This window comes from Hipposideros armiger, unplaced genomic scaffold, assembly GCF_001890085.2.
Source record: "Hipposideros armiger isolate ML-2016 unplaced genomic scaffold, ASM189008v1 scaffold_33, whole genome shotgun sequence".
Taxonomy (NCBI): Eukaryota; Metazoa; Chordata; class Mammalia; order Chiroptera; family Hipposideridae; genus Hipposideros; species Hipposideros armiger.
In genome coordinates this window covers 4,717,295-4,737,009 of record NW_017731383.1, presented here as the reverse complement: position 1 = coordinate 4,737,009, position 19,715 = coordinate 4,717,295, and the positions used below count along the sequence as shown (strand labels likewise).

At 39.8% G+C, this 19,715-nt stretch overlaps 1 protein-coding gene across 2 annotated transcripts in view; it reads left to right on the top strand.

The window, feature by feature from the left end:
• The first annotated feature begins 6,844 nt into the window (after positions 1-6,844).
• The window catches only part of SIMC1 (SUMO interacting motifs containing 1), a 48,801-nt gene continuing 35,930 nt past the window's right edge, over positions 6,845-19,715 (top strand). For both annotated transcript variants that reach the window (XM_019637477.1, XM_019637478.1), the window contains exon 1: positions 6,845-7,087. In XM_019637477.1, coding sequence (XP_019493022.1) covers positions 6,959-7,087 — 129 coding nt within the window. In that variant the 5' untranslated portion in view covers positions 6,845-6,958. The remainder of the gene's footprint in view (positions 7,088-19,715) is intronic.

Genomic DNA, 19,715 nt, shown 5'->3' with positions numbered 1-19,715 from the left:
AGTCTAGTCATCTGAATGTAGAAAAGGTTACATAGTGAGTAAAAACACATGGGTTTAAATATCAAAATATTTTCCCAGCACACCAAACAAAAGATTGTGTTATGTATATTACAATATTAATGTAACAAACAGGAGAATTCGAGATGAAAAGCACTAAAAAGGACACAGAATGATATTTCATATCAATAAAAGAACAATTAAGAAGTACTGAATTTTTATATGTCTCACATCAGAGCTTCTAAATATATAAAACAAAATCTAATATAAATATCTAATATAACAAAACTCAGAAGATGATGAATTTTCTCCTTAATACCTACTGAGATGAGCAATAAATGTTACACACACACACACACACACACACACTCACACACACGCTCGCTCACACACACACACACACACACACACACCAAACACAAACAGTCACACACTCACACATGTCATGAACATCAGCCAAACTAGCTAGACAGGTGCCCAAGAAAATAACTAGATTTATCTGGAGCAAATGGAGAGGTCGAAATTAGTTCAGTTCCTACCTTCAACCTCACCACCCAGTAGCCAGGTGAACTGATAAGATCCTGAAAATTCTTGCTAATGCCATGGAACCTAGGGTGATCCAACCTGAATGAGATTCCTTAACTTTGACCTCTTCTAAGAAGAAGTACTTATGGCTCCCAGAGAAGAATGGGGAAAGCAACAATGGGACTGACCTCAGACAAAAGAGAAATTTTCAGAACTCCCCGATGAACTGGAAAAATGTCCCAAGGAAGAGGAAATCCAAATGGACAATTGACTTTGAAAAGATTGCTTTAAAGTCCACTAACCAAAGGCCTCCAAGAACATGTCCGTATTTAAAGAGTTCGGTTTACGGACCTTGCTGCAGTAAGGGAGAAAGGCAAGTTCCCCAGAGGAGCTGTGGAGGCCTCAGCAACAGGATTCAAAGGGGCTTCTCACCGGATTTGGACTGTGCCGGGTTATTCCAAGAATATTCTCTGAAGCAAAGTATTTCATTCATAAATCTTTCAGTATGTGTCTCTACTATTATCACATCTTAAAAATAACAAAAATTCCTTAATTAAATGAAATATCTAGTCAGCGTTCAAATTTCTAATTGTCTTATAAATGTCATGCTTCTTTTTATAATTTGTTTGAATTGAGATCCAAATGAGGTCCACACACAGCTTTTTAAAGCAAGTAACATGGCCTTATACATTAAAAAAAAAAAAAAACGTATTCCTTGATGTAGTGATCCTAATCCTAATAATCTAAGGGTGAATCTATAAGCGTATGTATGGTGGCATTGTTGGTAATGACAAAAATCTTGAAAACGGAGGAAGGGGGAATAAATGTGTATATCGATATTACGGAAACTACGTTGCTTTTAAAAAATCAAGTTGGATCTCTAGCTACTGATCTGGTGGGTTGCCCTGATGAACTAGGCAAGAACAAATATAGTAACTGAGGACTATACGTAGTTTATGATCTCACCTTTGTAAAAACAAATGACAAATTCACAATCTTTTATATAAATTGTATATATTTATTTATCTGTGTGCGTACCCAGGTTTGTATATCTTTGTAGATAAAGATGGAAGAAAATGTGTGGGCTTACATATCTCCACAAACGACACTGGTTACATGATAGTGGTCAAGGGGGAGTGTGTAAGACAAGAGGAAATAAGAACAAAAATGATTAGCAAAATGGGAAAATATTTATGGCACATGTTAAATAAAATGTGGAAATCAAAACTCTTGAAACGAATATCATATTATATGTCAACTATAATTACAAAAAATCTCTAGCCATAACATTGCCGCAAATATGTAAAACTGACTATGCATGTAGTAACAGGGACAAAGTAAAACTTGATTTAAGGGGTGGACTTTTTTCACATGAAAGTAACACTGGAAAAAAAGGAAAATAGATTAATTGTGTGTGTGTGTGTGTGTGTGTGTGTGTGTACATTCACAATAATTGAATAAGTGCATATTAGAATAAATTGAGCAAGCCAATTTTTGTCATTTTCACTTTGTCTGTCAATAACACTAATGCAGAAAATGTCTGTTCAGATAATTATGTTGTGTAAAATGGTGTTAATAACTCCAGTGCTTTGCTGACTCAAGGCAAAGTACTTGGTCAAAACTGCTCCCAAGCAATCTTACAATGCCTAGTTTAGTGCAGTGTCACCTGGTGACACCTGTAAAACTGAGGTTAGCATTGTGGTCATTAATGCAATTTGGCCTGAATCAGAAATGCAAAACTTCATCACTCTTTATTTTCTGCTCCACTTACTGCTAATGAATAAGCTGTTAGGCACAGAGACAGATTTATGCAAGTCATCCTCCCCAAATCTCTTCCTACATTCTTCTAATCAAATGGATTGCTTTGTGCACAGGTTCTTTTGAACACTGCTTGTCCAAGAGTCCACAGGTCCCACAGGTAAGCTGACTCAAGTCTCCCACTGCTTCCCTCCATTCAATTTAAATTCACAAACTAACATAATGCCAACTGTTCCTTCAAACAGTATGCACCAACTCAGACAAATGTAAACTGAAATGTAATGCCACCATTAAAATTGCATGGCCATAAAATGATTCAGAATGTGCTTTATAATTATTTTTAATACTAGTACTCATTTGAAAATCACAAAATTATTATGTTTTCCTTTTTTTCCCCCACAGAATTTTCAAACTCCCAGGAGGTATGGGCATCCAAATAGAGAAGGAGATTTAGAATTTTAAGCAGCTTACTGATGAAAGCAGCCAAAATGATAAATAACATCATCAATGAACCTGAGAGTTCAACTGTGACTTAGAACTATTAGTTCCTCTTTCTTGAGTTCAACTCTTAGAGCTGACTTGCCTTGCAGTTAGGAACAATTATTAGTTCCTCTTTCTTCATCTCTCCCATTTTCCCCCTTAAACCATTCCTTCACTACACAATGCTATTTTGAAAATTGTGACAAAGAATTCAGCTTTAAATTAGCAATTCCATTTCTAGAAATTTAACTTACAGAGATATTTGGTTCACAGTACAAAAATGTAAGTACAAGAATGCTTGAAACAGCAGTATAATATTGTAAACATCCTAAGTGTTCATTGTTACATAATTAGTTGAATAAATTCTCCATGTAATACTTTGCTCAATGAGTGTTAGCTATACAAATTCTAGTAATAGCTATTGAAAAAGATGAACAGCCTAGGAGAAAAAAATAGTGAAAGTGTATGAACAAAAAACTACAAAGAGCCAATGAGCATTTTAAAATTATCTCAACTTTGTCCATAATAAATGGAAATCAGAACAAGATACCAATTTCAATTTCTTTGATTGGCAACAACTAAAGTTTGATAACCAATGCTTGTGGAATTTTGGGAAACAAGCACTCTCAACACTTTTGTTGGAATGTTATTTGGTGCAAACTTTGTAGATGACAATTTGGTAATTTCTATCAACACATAAAACATGTACACCCTTTAACCCAGTTCCCAATGCTTAAGGATTTCTCTGTGGATATGCTGACAAGATCTGTTAAGGTTAATACAAAGAGGTTCTTGTAGCATTATTGGTAATGGCAAAATCAAAAGCACACAACAAACAAACTAACAAAACCCTAGAAACAAAGTATCCATCTTGGGGAACTGACTAAATAAATTGCAGCATATCCTAACAAATGACTTTTTTATACAGGAATTAGAAAGATATAGTTATTTTGCAGTTAAGGAACAATCCTCAAGATATATTAAGTGAAAAAAGATAAGTAAATAACTGTGTATAGCGTGATCTTTTTTTATGTTAAAGACAAAAAAAGAGATAGAAAGATAGAAATAAGTATACACGGAATATAGTAATTTTGTATGTTTTGAAGGATTCACAAGAAACTATTTGGGTATTTAGGTACTTGGTATTTAGCCTTGGGAAGGCTAAATTTCTTATCTTTTTGTAACTTTTTGTAGCATGAATTTTTCTAATCTCATAGATATGTTTCTTTTAGTTTTACAAACTGCTCATTGTAGGAATCAGGGATAGGAAAATGTGATATTTCTTTTGCTTGCTTCTTTGTGCTTTTCTATAAAATAAGAAGAGCTAATGTCATATTGTTTTAAGAATATTATGAGCCAATAAAATGGATGATGTAGACAATGTAAACCTATAATCACTGACACAGAAAACTATGATGTCATAGTTTTTAATTTAAGAAAGCAGGTTGCAATACAATGAGCACAGTATGATCCCACTTACATAAAATTATGTACATATTTGTACGTGTGGGTTTTGACCATGCAGAGATGTCTGGAAAGAGGTTATCCAAGTGTGATGTGGTTATACACTCTGCTTTGTAACCATTCTGAATTGCTTTAATTTTCTCAAAATGAGGATGCATCATCTTTGAACGTAGAGGATAAAAAAGTGTTTTACCAAAACTTTGACATCTACTTGATATCTCAGCAAACTAAAAGCTTGGAGGGAAAAGGGGGAAAGGATAAGAAAATGATTTAAATAAAGTTATATACATATAGAGGCTCCCTACAAAAGCAATCCAGAAAAGCTAGGAGGGACCCAAAATTGTGAAATTGTGCCTAGAATCTAGCAGAGGAGACAGTGTTTCCTAGTGCAGGGAGAAACCTGAGCTGGCTAGCTTTAGCATAAATAAAAGCAGGTCTGCAGGCACCAATCCTGCCATATAATGAAAAAAAGAAAAATGAATGAAAAACCCTTTTAAAGTTGTATGTCCATCCAAAAATCCCCATTAATAAGGCCAGAAGCCTTATTGCTTGGAACATTTTCACTGCTAATGATGGTTTCAAATCTCTTTATGAAATCAGACTTGCTCTTTGGATATAGCTAAAAACATATGTCATTTTGACCAGTACATATATGAATACAAGTAAATGTACAGAAAAGCTCTAGAGGAGTAAATATGGAAGCCCTGAAGAGGGGAAATTGGGGTCAGGATGGAGGAGGTGTGTTCAAGGGGCCTTTTGACCTGATCTATAATGTTTCAATTTGTTAGTAAAAGAAAAATATTCACATATCTCTATTGTGGTAAAATATACATAAAGTGTACCATTATAAGCATTTTTACATGTACAGTTCAATGGCATTAATAGTCACAATTTCGTATAACCTTCACGAAGACCCATTCCCAGACTCTTCATCATCCTAAATGGAAACTGTTCATGAAATAACTCCCTATTCTCCCTTCCTCCAATCCCTGATAACCTCTATTCTGCTTTCTGTCTTGATGAATTTGCTTATTCTAGGCACCTCATATAAGTAGAATCATACAAGTCATCAGCATAAAAATTGTCATTAGGGCTGTGGGGATAGTTAAGACTGTGTCAGGAGGAGTGTGTGAAGGTGGCCTATGCCAGGACTCTGAGGAACATCAAGGTTTAAGGAGTGGAGAGAGGAGCAGGAATCAGCTCAGGAGACTGAAAAGAAGTGTTATGAGTGGTGCAGATTCACAGAAGCCTAGAAAACACGGTGTTTCAAGACACAGGGAGTTAAATAGACTAAATGTTGAATAGCATTTGGTGACGACAACGTCTGAGTCCCTTCACTACAAGGATGGTTTCAGCCATTCTGAACTCTGTTGGCCATAGACTCCCTGTCCACCAGACCAGTGGTTTTTTTCAATTGGTGGTCCCCAGAATAGCAGTATGGACATCCCCTGGAACTTGTTAGAAATGCAAAATTTTGGGCCTCACCGCATGCATACTGACTCAGAAGCTCCGGGTGGCCCCCAGCAATCTGTTTTAACAAGACTTCTGGGTGATTCTTATACTCACTAAAGTTTGGGGATCACAGCACTAGACAATGCTTAGATAGTACCCGATAACCATCCTTTAGGAACCACTCCCCTTTCTAATAAACACATTTTCCTTTGAATCTGTTCATCTATTTTACCAAGTTGCTGGAGCCTGAGAGGTAGGCTTTTGTTAATTCATTGTAACACAGATCTTATCTTGATTTTAATGTTCCTGCCCCACAATCAACTACCTACCACTTCTCCCTCTACTGGGCATGTCTTTTTCCATCTTGATAACTATGCTCATTTATAACATCTAATCATTCACGGCATCTGCTACCTCCTGGCTACGCTGTGCATTTTTTCCGTTTCTGATCCTGCTACCAACTGAGCAAGTCTCAGTGTCACAGTTTAAATCCCTGAGTGACATGGATTGTTGCTGAAATTGCAAGTTGGTATAATTTAGGAGAATAATTTGGCATCATCTATTGAAACATCTCCTTTGACCCAATAATTCCACTTTGAGGAATTTACACTACAGATGTACTTGCACATGCGCACAAAGAAGTGGGGCCTCTCCCCAGACTCAGGCCGAGGTCAGGCCTGCCCCTCAACTCATTCCCAGGCCAGGTCCCCCACCTTCAGTCAGTCAGGCGCCCTCCACCCAACTCATTCCCAGGCCAGGTCCCCCACCTTCAGTCAGTCGGGGGCCCTCCCCCCAACTCATTCCCAGGCCAGGTCCCCCACCTTCAGTCAGTCAGGCGCCCTCCCCCCCACTCATTCCCAGGCCAGGTCCCCCACCCTTCAGCGCCTTCCGGATCAGTCAGTGTGGCCTGTTCACACCTCACTTCACAAGAGTCACTCGACAGCAGCTGGGGAAGCCCTGGCAGCTGCAGCGCCTCGCATGCCCGCCCTCAACAGCGGCCCAAACCGGCTGCAAGTTGGTTTTCTCGCGTTTTTTTGTCTCTTCAGGAGGGAGGACGAGTGCCACCACCAAGCTCAGTGACCACGGCCTTGAACCGCCGAGAGCTGCCCGCGGCGCGCGGCCTTGGGGGCGGGGCTCGGGGCGGGAAGGGGCGGGGCTCGGGGCGGGGCATGCGGGGTGATGGCCCGGTGTGTCGCCTCCGCCGCCGCCGCCTCAGCAACAGGAACCCAGTCGCCGCTGGGTCGCCGGCCACCCGCGCGCTGGCTCGGCCGGGACCGCAGCCATGGAGGATTTCATCGTGATCTCGGACGACAGCGGCTCCGAGAGCTCCGAGGGGACCCGCTCGGGCCGGGCGCGGCGGCTCCGCCGGCCCCTGTCCAGGACCCCCGGCGCGCTGGCCCGGCGGACTGTGGTGAGTGAGAGCCGCCGCGGCCGCAGCGCCGCCTCCGCCCGGGCCGCGCAGCTGTGCGACCCTCGGCCCGGCCCGCCGCTCCCGGCTCCCCGCCGCCTGCCCGGGGGCGCCTCACAGCAGCAGCCGCTTCCCGCTTCGCCGCCTTTCGCGCAGCTCTGGCGGGCAAGCGCGCGGCGGGCCCCCGCGGGGGCGACAGGCCTCCAGCTCCGCGCTCCAGCCCGAGGGGGCCGAGGCTGGAGAGCCGCGGCGGAGCACATGGGCGAAGGCCGGGCGCGCCGGGGGTGGGGATCGCTGGAGCCCACAGCAGGCGGCGGTATCAGGCAGCGCCGCGGGCGTCCCCGGGGCCTAGGGGGGGCCGGGGAAGCCGCGGGGCAGAGGGTCCTGGGGGGAGCCCCCGCCCTGGAGGCCCGGACGCGGGAGCGCGGAGTTGCTTGGCTTGTGGTGGGTGCAGATGTGCGCAGGGAGGTAACAGGGGCCCAGGCTGGGCAGGGCAGGGCAGGAATTGCAGGCCTGGGCCAGATGGTGGCCGCGCTCCAGGGCCTGGCAGCCGAGCGAGGGGCCCGATCTTGGAGCCGTGCGGGAGGGTGATTTACATCGCTTAGCGAACGTTTACCAAGCTCCGAAGGAAGGGAAACATCTTGCACTAGTTCTTTATCCCTTGGGCTCCAGGTCTTTGTCCTTCCCGAGATGGTAAATAAAACATCCATGGTCTCTGCCTTTCTAGAATCCTCCACAGATACTTATTGGACCACGACAATGGGCCCGATGTTTTAGAGGCTGGGGATACAAGGGAGAAACACGACATCCGTGGTCCCTCGCATAGAAGGTGACACATTCAACAAGTGGCTCTTCAGTTCTCAAGGGGTGGGAGGTCAGTATCAGTCTTCCCAGGAATCTTCCCAGCCTCCCAAAACCAGACCCCAGAAATAAAAGAATGATCACGCTTACTTTATGGATCTATAACATACCGTTTAAGGAAAATGCCTTTCTTCACATGCAAACGTTCCTTCAAGACAAATCTGGCTTCTGCTCCTCCAACCCCCTTCCCAGACAGTTTGGTCCCTAAGCCTCCACTGTGAGCCCCTCCTGTGTCCCAGGTATAGCGCATGCAAAAAGCAGTTAAGATATAGTGCGTTTGTTGCCATGGTTCAAGCAAGAGAGGTTCTCAATGAATCTCAGACAGGAGAGACTTTCAAGGTAGAAGTGATGCAACTTGGTGTGTGAATGGAAGTACCTAGCGCTGTGGCCGTGGGCGAGACATAGTAGAGCCACAATAAACATTTGTTGGGTGAAAGAATGAAGGAATGGGGGGGAGAGAGCAGTTCAGGTGGATGTTTGGTAAGTGTCAGCGAGTACAAGAGTCGTCGCAGGCTTGGGGTGGAGGAGATGCTGAATTCAGTGTGGACCTACGGGATTTAAAGTGCTAGTGGGAAAAGTACGTACATGGCCAGCCCAGAGACATTGGTCTCCAGAGAAAAGTCAGGACTCGGAGAGATTTGGTAATTATCGAAGTAGAAATCAGAGGCCTAAGAGTGACTGAGATCATCAAAGAAAAGAGTAGAGAGAGGGAAAAGGTGGAAGGAGAAAATGCTGCAGAATAACTCACAGCTGCCTTTGCTCCTGGTTCCTCCTGGTTCCACTGCCCCGTCTCTCAGTCCCTCTTGAACTTGGTCCTCCCTGCCTGCTTCCTTTCGTGCCCAGTGTTGTCCCTTTTCCCTTATCCTAGTCCAGCTTCCTTCATCAAGAGCTCAAATGTCATCCATGTCCCAGTCTGTGTGTCTGTTGTGGCCCTTTGCACACCTGAGTGTGTGAACTCTCAAACTACTCGCTTCCTCACAACCATCCAACCAAAGCATTTTGATCTTGAGCCTTTTGGGTTGAGGAGAAATGAAGGCAAGTTGCAGAGAGTAGTACCCAGTTTAAATCTTGCTTCCCCATATATTTTTACTCCAGTTTTCTAAAAGAATCCAAGCTTTTCTCCTTTTTATCTTCCTTGCAAATTAGATAAGGGTAGTAGGATAACCCATGTGTGACTTCAGAGGCATTGAGAGACTTGGCTATATTAAGATATAATTTCATACCATACATAAAATTCACCCATAAAATTCCCTGAGCTGTGCAGCCATCACCACTAATTTTAGAACATTTTCTTCACTCCAAAAGGAAACCCTGTGCCCCCCAATAGGTTCTCTGGTTTTTCTTTTAAGGTATACAATCATATAATTTGAAAAATAAAATTACCCCATTTTAAATTATAAAAATTATTTTAAAATTATAAACAGAGAAAATAATTCAGGCCATCAATAAGAACTCACCCCTGTCCATTCCCACTCTCCAGAGATAACAAGCAGGTTTTGTGTATTGTTCCGGAAGTTTGCTGTGTGTGTACACAAAATACATTAATGCCTAATTTTTTTCCTAATTGAGTTATACTAACTTTTTTAACCACTTAATATATTTTCAGCATTTAAAAAAACATTAGTGTCTCTTTCAAACTGGTGTCCATTTTACTCACAGTAGTATTCCCAGTGCATAACATGGCTCCTGGCACATAGTGAGTATTCAGTCAATAAATGTTTTATCAGCTTCATCTTATCTAATAGTTTTTAAAAATCACTATTTAACCAGTCTCTTACTGAATTAATTTTTCTTTTGTATTTCAGACTATGATGTGATGAACTCTCTTGCATGGTCATAAAAATGTGTTTGTAGGACAAGTTTCTTACAGTGGAATTTTGGAGTTAAACACTGATATCTGTTTATAATTTTAATATATTCCACTGTTGTGGACATAATATCATTCTTTATTGGGAGCCATTGGAATTTTGTTTGGAATCTGTTAGATTTATAGATTAATTAGGGGAGAACCAACACTTTTTAAATTTTAAATGTTTTGTTATAAAAGTTCTATGAATAGACAATCTGAATAGACCTATGTCTATTAAATAAACTTAATCAATAATTAATAACCTTCAAAATCAGAAAGCACAGGCCCAGTTGGGTTTACTGGTGTGTTCTACTAAACATTTAAGGAAGAAATTATACCAATTCTCTACAGAAGATAGAAGCACACAGAATACTTTGTAATTCATTCTATGAGGCCAGCATTATCCTAATACCCTAAAATGAACCAAAGACATTACAAGAAAACTACAGACCAATAGCTCTCATTGAACATAGATGCAAAAATCTTCAACAAAATATTAGCGAATTGAATCTAACAATGCATAAAAAGAATTATACACTACAACCAAGAGGAATTTATCCCAGGTATGCAAGGCTGGTTCAACATTTGAAAATCAATTAAAGTAATCCATGACATAAATAGGCTAAAAAAGAAAAATCACATGATCATATCAATAGATGCAGAAAAAGCATCTGACAAAATCCAATCCTCATTCATCGTTAAAACAACAACATCTCTCAGCAAACTAGGAAGAGGGAGGGGAACTTACTCAACTTGATAAAGATCATCTACAAAAAACCTATAGCCGGGCCGGCGAGTAGCGCATTGGTTAAGAACTGGCTTGGGACGTCAGGGGGCCCCAGTTTGGAACCCACATATGAGGGCCAGTGACACTGCCCTCTACAGCTAAGATGCTGAACAACAACTCAACCTGGAGCTGGGTTGCCGTGAGTCGCCAGCGACGGCATAGGCTGCAGCCCCTGCTGCAGTGGGTTGCCATGGGTTACTGTGTGTAGCTAGCAGCCAGCGTGAGCGGCCAGCAGCCGCAGTGAGCGGCCGTCCAGAAGCCGGCGACTGATCTGCCTCGCCAGAGAAGAGCGCAATGATGGTGCCAACTTGGGCCAGTGAAGCAACGTCCTCCACAACTAGACTGAAGAACAAAAAGACAGCGACTTGTCTGTTTCCCTTCCCCCAATTCCCCAATAAAAATCTTTAAAAAAAAACCTATAGCTAATATCATACTTAATGCTAAGAAACTTGAAACTTTCCCACTAAGATCAGGAATAAATCAAAGATGTCCCATCTCACCATTTTTCAATATTGTACGGGAAGGCCTTGCTAATGTAATGAGACAATAAAAAGAAAGAAGAGGTATACAGATTGGGAAAGAAGAAATAAAACGATTTTTGTTCTCAGGTATCATAATCTTCTATGTAGAAAAAAAATCCAAAAGAATTGATAAACTCATGGAACTAATAAGTGGTAACAGCAAGATTGTAGGATGCAAGGACAATTTATAAAAGTCAGTTACTGGGCTGGCTGAGTGGCATGTTGTTTAAGAGTTGGCTTGGGACGCCAGCTCTGAGCAGTAGGGCCCCGGTTCGGATCCCATATTAGGGCCAGTGACGCTGCATCCTCCACAGCTAAGCTGGTGAACAAGAGCTCAACCTGGAGCTGGGCTGCCGTGAGTCGCCGGCTGCAGTGTAGGCTGCAGCCCCTGCTGCAGTGGGCTCCCGTAAGCTACCGTGAGTGGCTGGCAGCCATCGTGAGCGGCAATCCAGGGGCTGGTGACGGATCTGCCTCACCCGGGAAGAGCGCAATGATAATACCAACTTGGGCCAGTGAAGCAACGTCCTCCATAACTAGACCAAAGAACAAAACGACAGCAACTTGTCTGTTCCCCTTCCCCCAATTCCCCAGCACTGTTCCCCTCCCCCAAATCCCCAATAAAAATCTTAAAAAAAAAAAAGTCAGTTCTTATTAACTTCATCTATAGATTCAATTGAATCTCAATAAAAATCCTAGCATGTTATTTTGTAAATAGCAATAAACTGATTAGAGTTTATATGGAGAGGCAAAAGACTGAGAAATAGCCAACTCAATATTGAAGAAAAAGAACAAAGTTAGAGGGCCGGCCAAGTGGCTCAGTTGGTTAACAGCTCGCTCAAGAGTTTGAGCTCTGAGCAACAGCAGTTCGATTCCCGGCCCGAGCTGAGCAGCCACTGAGCTGCCAACCGGTGGCAGGATGGCTCAGCTTAAAAAACAAAAAAACAAAGAGGATTGCCACTACCTGACTTTAATACTTACTACCGATTACAATAATCAACTGTGGTATTGGTGAAAGAATAGACAAATAGATCAATGGAACAAAATAGACAGCCCAGAAATAGACCCACATTAATATAGTCAACTGATCTTTGACAAAGGAGCAAAAGTAATACAAAGGAGCAAAGATTGTCTTTTCAACAAATGGTGCTGGAACAATGGAACATTCACATGCAAATGAATCTAGACTCAGACCTTACACCCTTAACAAAAATTAACTTAAAAAGGATCATAGACCTAAGTGTAGAATGTGAAACTATAAAACTCCTGGGAGATAACATAGGAAATACCTAGATGACCTTAGGTATGGTGATGACTTTTTAGATATAAGACCAAAGACTATCTGTGAAAGAAAGAACTGATAAACTGGACTTCATTAAAATTAAAAACTTCTGCTCCGCAAAAGACAATGTTAAGAGAATGAGAAGACAAGCCACAGACTGGGAGAAAATATTTGCAGAAGATACATCTGATAAAGGACTATTATCGAAAATGTACAAAGAATTCTTTTTTTTTTTAAGACTTTTTTTTTTAATTGGGGAATTGGGGGAGGGGACCAGCCAAGTTGTTGTTCTTTAATCTTAGTTGTGGAGGGTGCCAATCACCATCGGGCTGCCCGTTGGCAGCTTGTGGCCTCTAAGCTCAACGTGCTGTGTTACAATCTTAGTTGCGGTGGGCGTAGCCACCATCCCATGTGGGAGTCGAACCAGCAGCCTTGTTAAGAGCGCACGCTCTATCCACGGAGCTATCCAGGTGGCAGCTCAGCTCAAGGTGTCCAGTTCAGTCTTGGTTGCGGGCAGGCATAGCCCACCATCGAACAGGCAGTCTTGTTGTTAGGAGCACATGTTCTCACCAGCTGAGCCATCCTTCCACCTGTTGGCAGCTAAGTGGCAGCTCAGCTCGGGCGCAGCGTCACTGGCCCATGTGGAAATCGAACTGGCAGCCCTGTTGCTCAGAGCTCACACTCTTAATCTAACTCTTAACCAACTGAGCCACTCGGCCCGCCCACAAGGAATTCTTAAAATGCAACAATAAGAAAACAAACAACCCAATTAAAAAATGGACAAAAGATCTAAACAGACACCTCACCAAATAGGCTATACAGATGGCAAGTAAGCATAAGAAAAGATGTTCAACATCATGTCGTGAGAGAATTTTAAATTAAAACAATAATAAGATACTACTACTTTTGGAGTTTAGAATAGCCAAAATCCAAACCACTGACACCACCAAATGCTGGGGAGGATGTGGAGCAACGGGAACTCATTCATTGCTGGTGGGGATGCAAAATGGTGCGGCTACTCTGGGAGACAGGTTGGCACTTTCTTACAAAACTAAACATATTCTTACCATACGATCCAGCAATCATGCTCCTTAGAATTGACTCAAATGAATTAGAAGCATGTCCACACCTGCACAGAGATGTTTATAGCAGCTCTATTCATAATTGCCAAAACTTGGAAGCAACTAAGATTCCTTCAGTAGGTGAATGGACAAGTCAACGGTGGTACATTCCAACAATGGAATATTATTCAGAGCTAAAAAGAAATGAACTATCAAGGCATAAAGACATGGAGGAAAGTTAAATGAATATTACAAAATGAAATAAGCCAATCTCAAAAGGCTGCGCACTGTTCAATTCCAACTATACGACATTCTGGAAAGGTAAAAACTATGGAGACAGTATAAATGTGACTGGTTGCCAGAGCTTAGTGTGGAGGGACAGCATAAAAGTTAGAGCACAGAGGATGTTTCAGGCAGTGAAACCACTTTGTGTGACACCAAAATGGTAGATACATGTCATTGTACATTTGTCCAAACCATTGAATGTCCACCACCGAGAGTGAGCCCTACCGCAAACTTTGGACTTTGGGTGATGGTGTGTCAATCTAGGTCCATCAATGATAACAAATATACCAAACTGGTGTTGGATGCTGATATTGTTTCTGATCAATTTTACTGTGAACCTAAAACTGCTCTAAATGAAGTTTATTAATTAAAAAAAATTACATGTACCAATCCAAAAAATTCAAATATTAGAGAATGGCATACAATGAAAATTAGGATAACATTAGTCCCCATCTCGTTATTTTCCAGTTTTTCTGGGTTTTGTCACATTTCTTTTTTTAAGTTATTTTTAATTTCAGCTTTATTGAGATACAATTGACATAAAGTTGTACGATATCTAAAGTATACATGTACATCGTGGTGATTTGATATACGTATACATTGTGAAAATATTCCTCCCATCTAATTCACTAACAAATTTTTTATTTTTTAATCAAACTTTCACACATAAATGAACTTGAGTGTCCTTTTGTCACATTTTCTAAAAATCATCAGCATTTTAAATGAAGAAATTAATGTAGGAAGATTTGACTATCCTACAATACCACTTTTAAATTTTTCTTCATGTAGTTCTTGAAATTTTCCAGTAAGTTTACTCCAGAGACTTTTTCTTTCATTAAAAGATATTTACTGAGCTATCACACATATGTGTGCACACACACAGAAGAAAATGTATAAAGCATACATACAGTAGAATGAATTAAGTTAAAGCCCATGTAACTGATGAAACAAGTAAAGAGTTAACGGGAGCTGGCTTGTGGGCTGGCAGGAATGAGCTTAAACATTAACCGCTGGGCTCTGACTCCCCTGGCCAGCACTGCACCTGCAGGCTGACGAGCACCTTACATCCATCATAGGTGGGAACAGAACAGTTCCCAATCACAACAACAACACCCTGCAAGCTAACAAACACCCATCATAGATGGGAACAGGACAGTTCCCAGGAGAAGACAATTGTAATGGCAGCCCCCCTGCAAACTGACAAGCACCCTACATCCTGCATGGAAAAATAGAAACCCCCAGCACTTCTCACTGGGGCAGCTGTCTCCATCAGACTCTGCCCTGGCAAAAGGAGTTTTGCCAGTTCCAAACAGAACTTTTCTTACTCTTGTAGAGTCTCATGAATGCTTTCACATTCTGCGAACAATCGGGTTAATTCTATGCCAACACAGTAACCATATTGCCAGTACTCTTAAAGTCTTAGATGTGTTTCTTGGTTCATTATAGACTCTACTTTCATACTCTGCTACCCTCCCATCTTCCAGCTACTTCCTGACTTCTGTCTAACTTGGCTACAAATCAGAAATTCCCACAACCCCCTTCTACAGTTTAATAATTTGCTATAATGGCTCACAGAACTCAGGGAAGCACTTTAGTATTATTACCAGTTTATTATAAAGGATGCAAATGAACCACCTGATGAAGAAGGGTCCTGAGTGCAGGAGCATCTGTGCCTGTGGAGTTTGGTGTACGCCACCCTCCTGGCTCGTGGATGCATTCACCAACTTGGAAGCTCTCCAAACCCCATTGTTTAGGATTTTTATGACATGGGCGTGGTTGATTAAATCAGTAGCCTTGGGTGATTAACTCAATCTCCAGCTCTGCTACCCTCCCCAGAGGTTGAGGGAACGGGGCTGAAAATTTTAACCCTCTATACATACCATGGTTGGCTCCTCTGGCAACTGGCTTCAATCCTGAAGCTAATTTAGGGGGCTTTCAGCCATCAGTCATGTCAGTAACAAACTCAGATGTGGTTCAAAGGGGTTTATTATGAGTAACAATTACCCTATCAGGAAATTACATGGGTTTTAGGAATTCTGTGCCAGGAAGCTGGGACAAAGACCAAATATATATTCCCTATTACATTACAAGATTACAGAATCATATTGCCTGTTATTCTCTATTGTCTGTCTTTATTCCCCCAATATTATATTTATAAAAATTAATCAATGTTGTTTTTCTCATCTTTACCCTTTTTATATCTTTTTCTTATTTTCCTGCTCTGCAGGCACAATGCTGGTACAACTCCGGATAGAATTAGCAATTGCAGGCACTTTTGTTGTTGTTCCTGATTTTAAAGGGAATGTTTTCAGTGTTTCCATGTTACATTTGTTACATGTAATTTATAGATAACTTTTTTCGATTGAGGACGTTATCTTTCATTTCTACTTTGAGGTATTTTTTTAAAGAATGGGTGTTGAATGTTATCAAGTGCTTTTTTTGGCCTCTTCAGATGAGCATATGATTTTCTCCTTTATATGATGAATTACATTAATTGCTTTTTAAAAACTGTTAAACCAGTCTTGATTCCTAGGATAAACTCACCTTGATTATGCTGGATTTAGTTTAACAGTTTTTTGTTTGTTTGTTTGTTTAATATTTTTACATGTTCCTAAGTGATATTGACTTATTTCTTTCTTGTTCTTTTAGATTTTGGATTAAGTTTATGATAGCTCATAATGAGCTGGAGGTATCCCCTTATTTTTTTATACTTGTAAATAGCTTGTATAAAATTAGAAGCATTTTTTTCCTTGAATTTTTAGCAGAATTCTCCTTTTAAAATCACCTGGGTCTGGCATTTTTTTGAAGGAAAAAATTTAACTACTGATTTCATTTCTTTATTGGTTAAAGGACTATTTTAATTTTCTCTTTCTTCTTGAGTCAACTTAAAAATATCTTTATTTTGGAAATTTTCAAACATGAAAAAATAGAGTGAATCATATAATGATCCCCCATATACTCAGCACCCAGTTTCTTAAGTCAGTTTTGCTAAGCTTTATTTTTCCAATATTTACCCAATAGATACATATCTATTTCATCTAAGTTCCCAAGTTTTTTGACATAAAGTTATTCATAATGTCGTCTCATCTTTTTTACTTTGAAAACATCTGTAATTTTGTCCCTTTAATTCTTGATATTGGTTGCTTGTGTCTTCTCGTTTTCTTAATTTTCTTATCAGATGTTTGACAATATTAATAGTCTTTTAAAAGAACAGACCTTTGGCATTGCTGCTCATCTCTGCTGTTCTCTGTTTCATTAATTTCTGTTGTTATTATTTCCTCCCTTCTGTTTTCTTTGGGCCTGTTCTATTTTTTTTTTCCTGTTGTCTAAAGATGCGTGCTTAGCACATTAATTTCCTTTCATTCTTTTCTAATTAAGTGTCTAAGTCTCTAAGCTTTCTAATAAATTGTTGCATGTCACATGTTTTAACCCCTAGTATTTTTGTTATTGTTCAAGTTCTAAAATTTTTCTAATTTCTATGATTTCTTTTATCTATAAGTTATTTGGTCATACTTCTTCATTTGCAGTTGTGTGACGTTTTACCCAATTATTATTATTGTTTTGTATTGATTTCTATCCTAATTGTTAGTTTGAGTAATGTTAACCTTTTCACATTGACTAAGATGAACTTTGACTCCTAATATGTGGTTAATTTTTGTAAATATTTTATGTAATTGTGTATAATTATTATGAGTCCTTTAGATGAAGCTTGTTAAATGTGTTCAAGTCTTTTGTATCCTTACTAATTTTTGTTTTCATAATCTATGAACCAACAAAGACTTATAAAAATTTCTCATAATGACTGTGTATATTTCTTTTTCTCCTTTTACTTTTATCTATTTTTGTTTTATGGAGACTATGTTATTAGGCATAGTTTGTTTGTTTTTTTGGTTTTTTTTTTTTAGCTGAGCCATCCTGCCACCTGTTGGCAGCTCACCAGCAGCTCAGCTCGGGCCGGGCATCGAACCGCTGTTGCTCAGAGCTCAAACTCTAGGCATACAGTTTTAAAATTATATATTGATGAAATAAATCTTTTATTGTGCAGTGGCCCTCTTCATCTCTAATAATACGATTTTCATTGAAGTCTATTTGGTCAGATATTAACATAGCTACACTGGCTGTCTTAGAGGGTTTTTCCTTGTTATATATCTTCTCCCATGTTTTTACATTTATATATCAATTCTAGCTTTTATTAGGTTGGTTGATCAGAGTATCTAGTTAATCCTCATGATCAGAAGAAATGGAAGTCATTTTTTAAAAAAAATACTGGAGAGTTGATTTGCTAATATTTTATAGATGATATTGATATTCATATTCATGAGTGATGTTGGTTAATAATTAGGATGACATTGTTTATTATACACACTGAACAATTTTGAGAGTGAAAGGGAGTGCTGATAATAATTACACCAGGACAAGTGGCATAAACCAGGACCATCCAGCGCAAACAAGGATTACCCATCAATGTTTCTTTTCTTTTCATCACATTTTGATGTATTATGTGAGGTTTGCAAAATGAAATAGGAAGCTTATGTGCCTTTTTACAGTTATCTTGAATAGATAAATAAATTAATATTATCTGTTTCTCTAAGTTTTGTAGTATTTGTTTTTTAGAAACCATCTAGACATAAGAAGTAGATAACAGTGATTGTTTCCTGGGGAGGGTGACTGGGGTCAGAAGGAAATTGTTTACCTTCTACCTTTTGTACTGATTTAATTTTTTAAACCCTATGTTAGTTTTTATTGAAAATAATAAACCAATATAAATTTAGAATATTTAGGCTTAGTGGGGGTTTTTTTTGAGAGGTAGATCTTCAATTTTAATTTTAATTTCTTCTGTGATTATTGGTCTACCAGCCTTTCTGTTATTTCTATTATTTCTTGAATAAGTTTGCGAGTTTGTTATTCTCCATAATTATTTATTTATTCTAGATTTTTTTAATTTGCTATAAAAATTACTATTTGTTTATTTTTATTGAGGTAATTGGGAATTCATGTGCAGTTATGAGAAATAATACAGAGCGACCCCTTGTGCACTTTGCCTAGTTTTCTCCAGTGGTAACATTTTGCGAAACCAGTGTAACATCCCAGCCTGGATATTGACATTGATACGATCTGCTTATATTACTCAGATTTCCCCAGTTTTATTTGCACATTTGAGCGTTTGTGTGTATTAAGTTCTAACAGTTGTATCACTCTGTAAGTTTGTTTATCTAGTACCACAATCAAGATACTGAACAGACCCAATACCAAAAGGATTCCTCATCTTGCCTTTTATCCACACCCACTCCCTCCCTCTGCCGCCATCATCCCACCTGCATCTCTAACTCCTGGCAACCACTAATCTGGCCTTCATTAAATGGCATAATGTAGTATGTAACCTTTGGGGACTGGCTTTTTTACTCAGCATATTTCCTGGATGATTCATCCAAGTTGTATGCATCAGTAGTTCACTCCTTTGTGTTGAATAGCATTCCATTGTATGTATGTACCACGGTCTGTTTACCCATTCACCTGTCGAAGGACATCTGGGATGATTCCACCTTTTGGCTGTTACAAATAAGGCTGCTGTGAACATTCATGTACACGTTTTTGTGTGTGACTATTTTTCTACCATAAATACCCAGGACTGTGATTGCTAGGTCCTATAGTAGTTGTACGTTTAGTTTTTAGGAAACTGCTGAACTTTTGTAGAATGGCTATACCATTTTACAGTCCCCCTGGCAATATATGAGTGATCCATTTTGTCTGCATCCTCACCAGCATTTGGTATTAATAGTATTTTTATTTTAGTTATTCTGATAAGTTTAGTGATATTGAGGTTTTAATTTGCATTTCCCTATTGGCTAATAATGTTGACCATCTTTCCATGTATTTATTTGCCATTTATCTGTCTTCTTCAGTGAAAGGCCTGTTCATTATCTTTTACCCACTTTCTAACAGAACTTTGTTTTTTAACTTTTTTTTTTTTTTTTTTTTTTTTTTTTT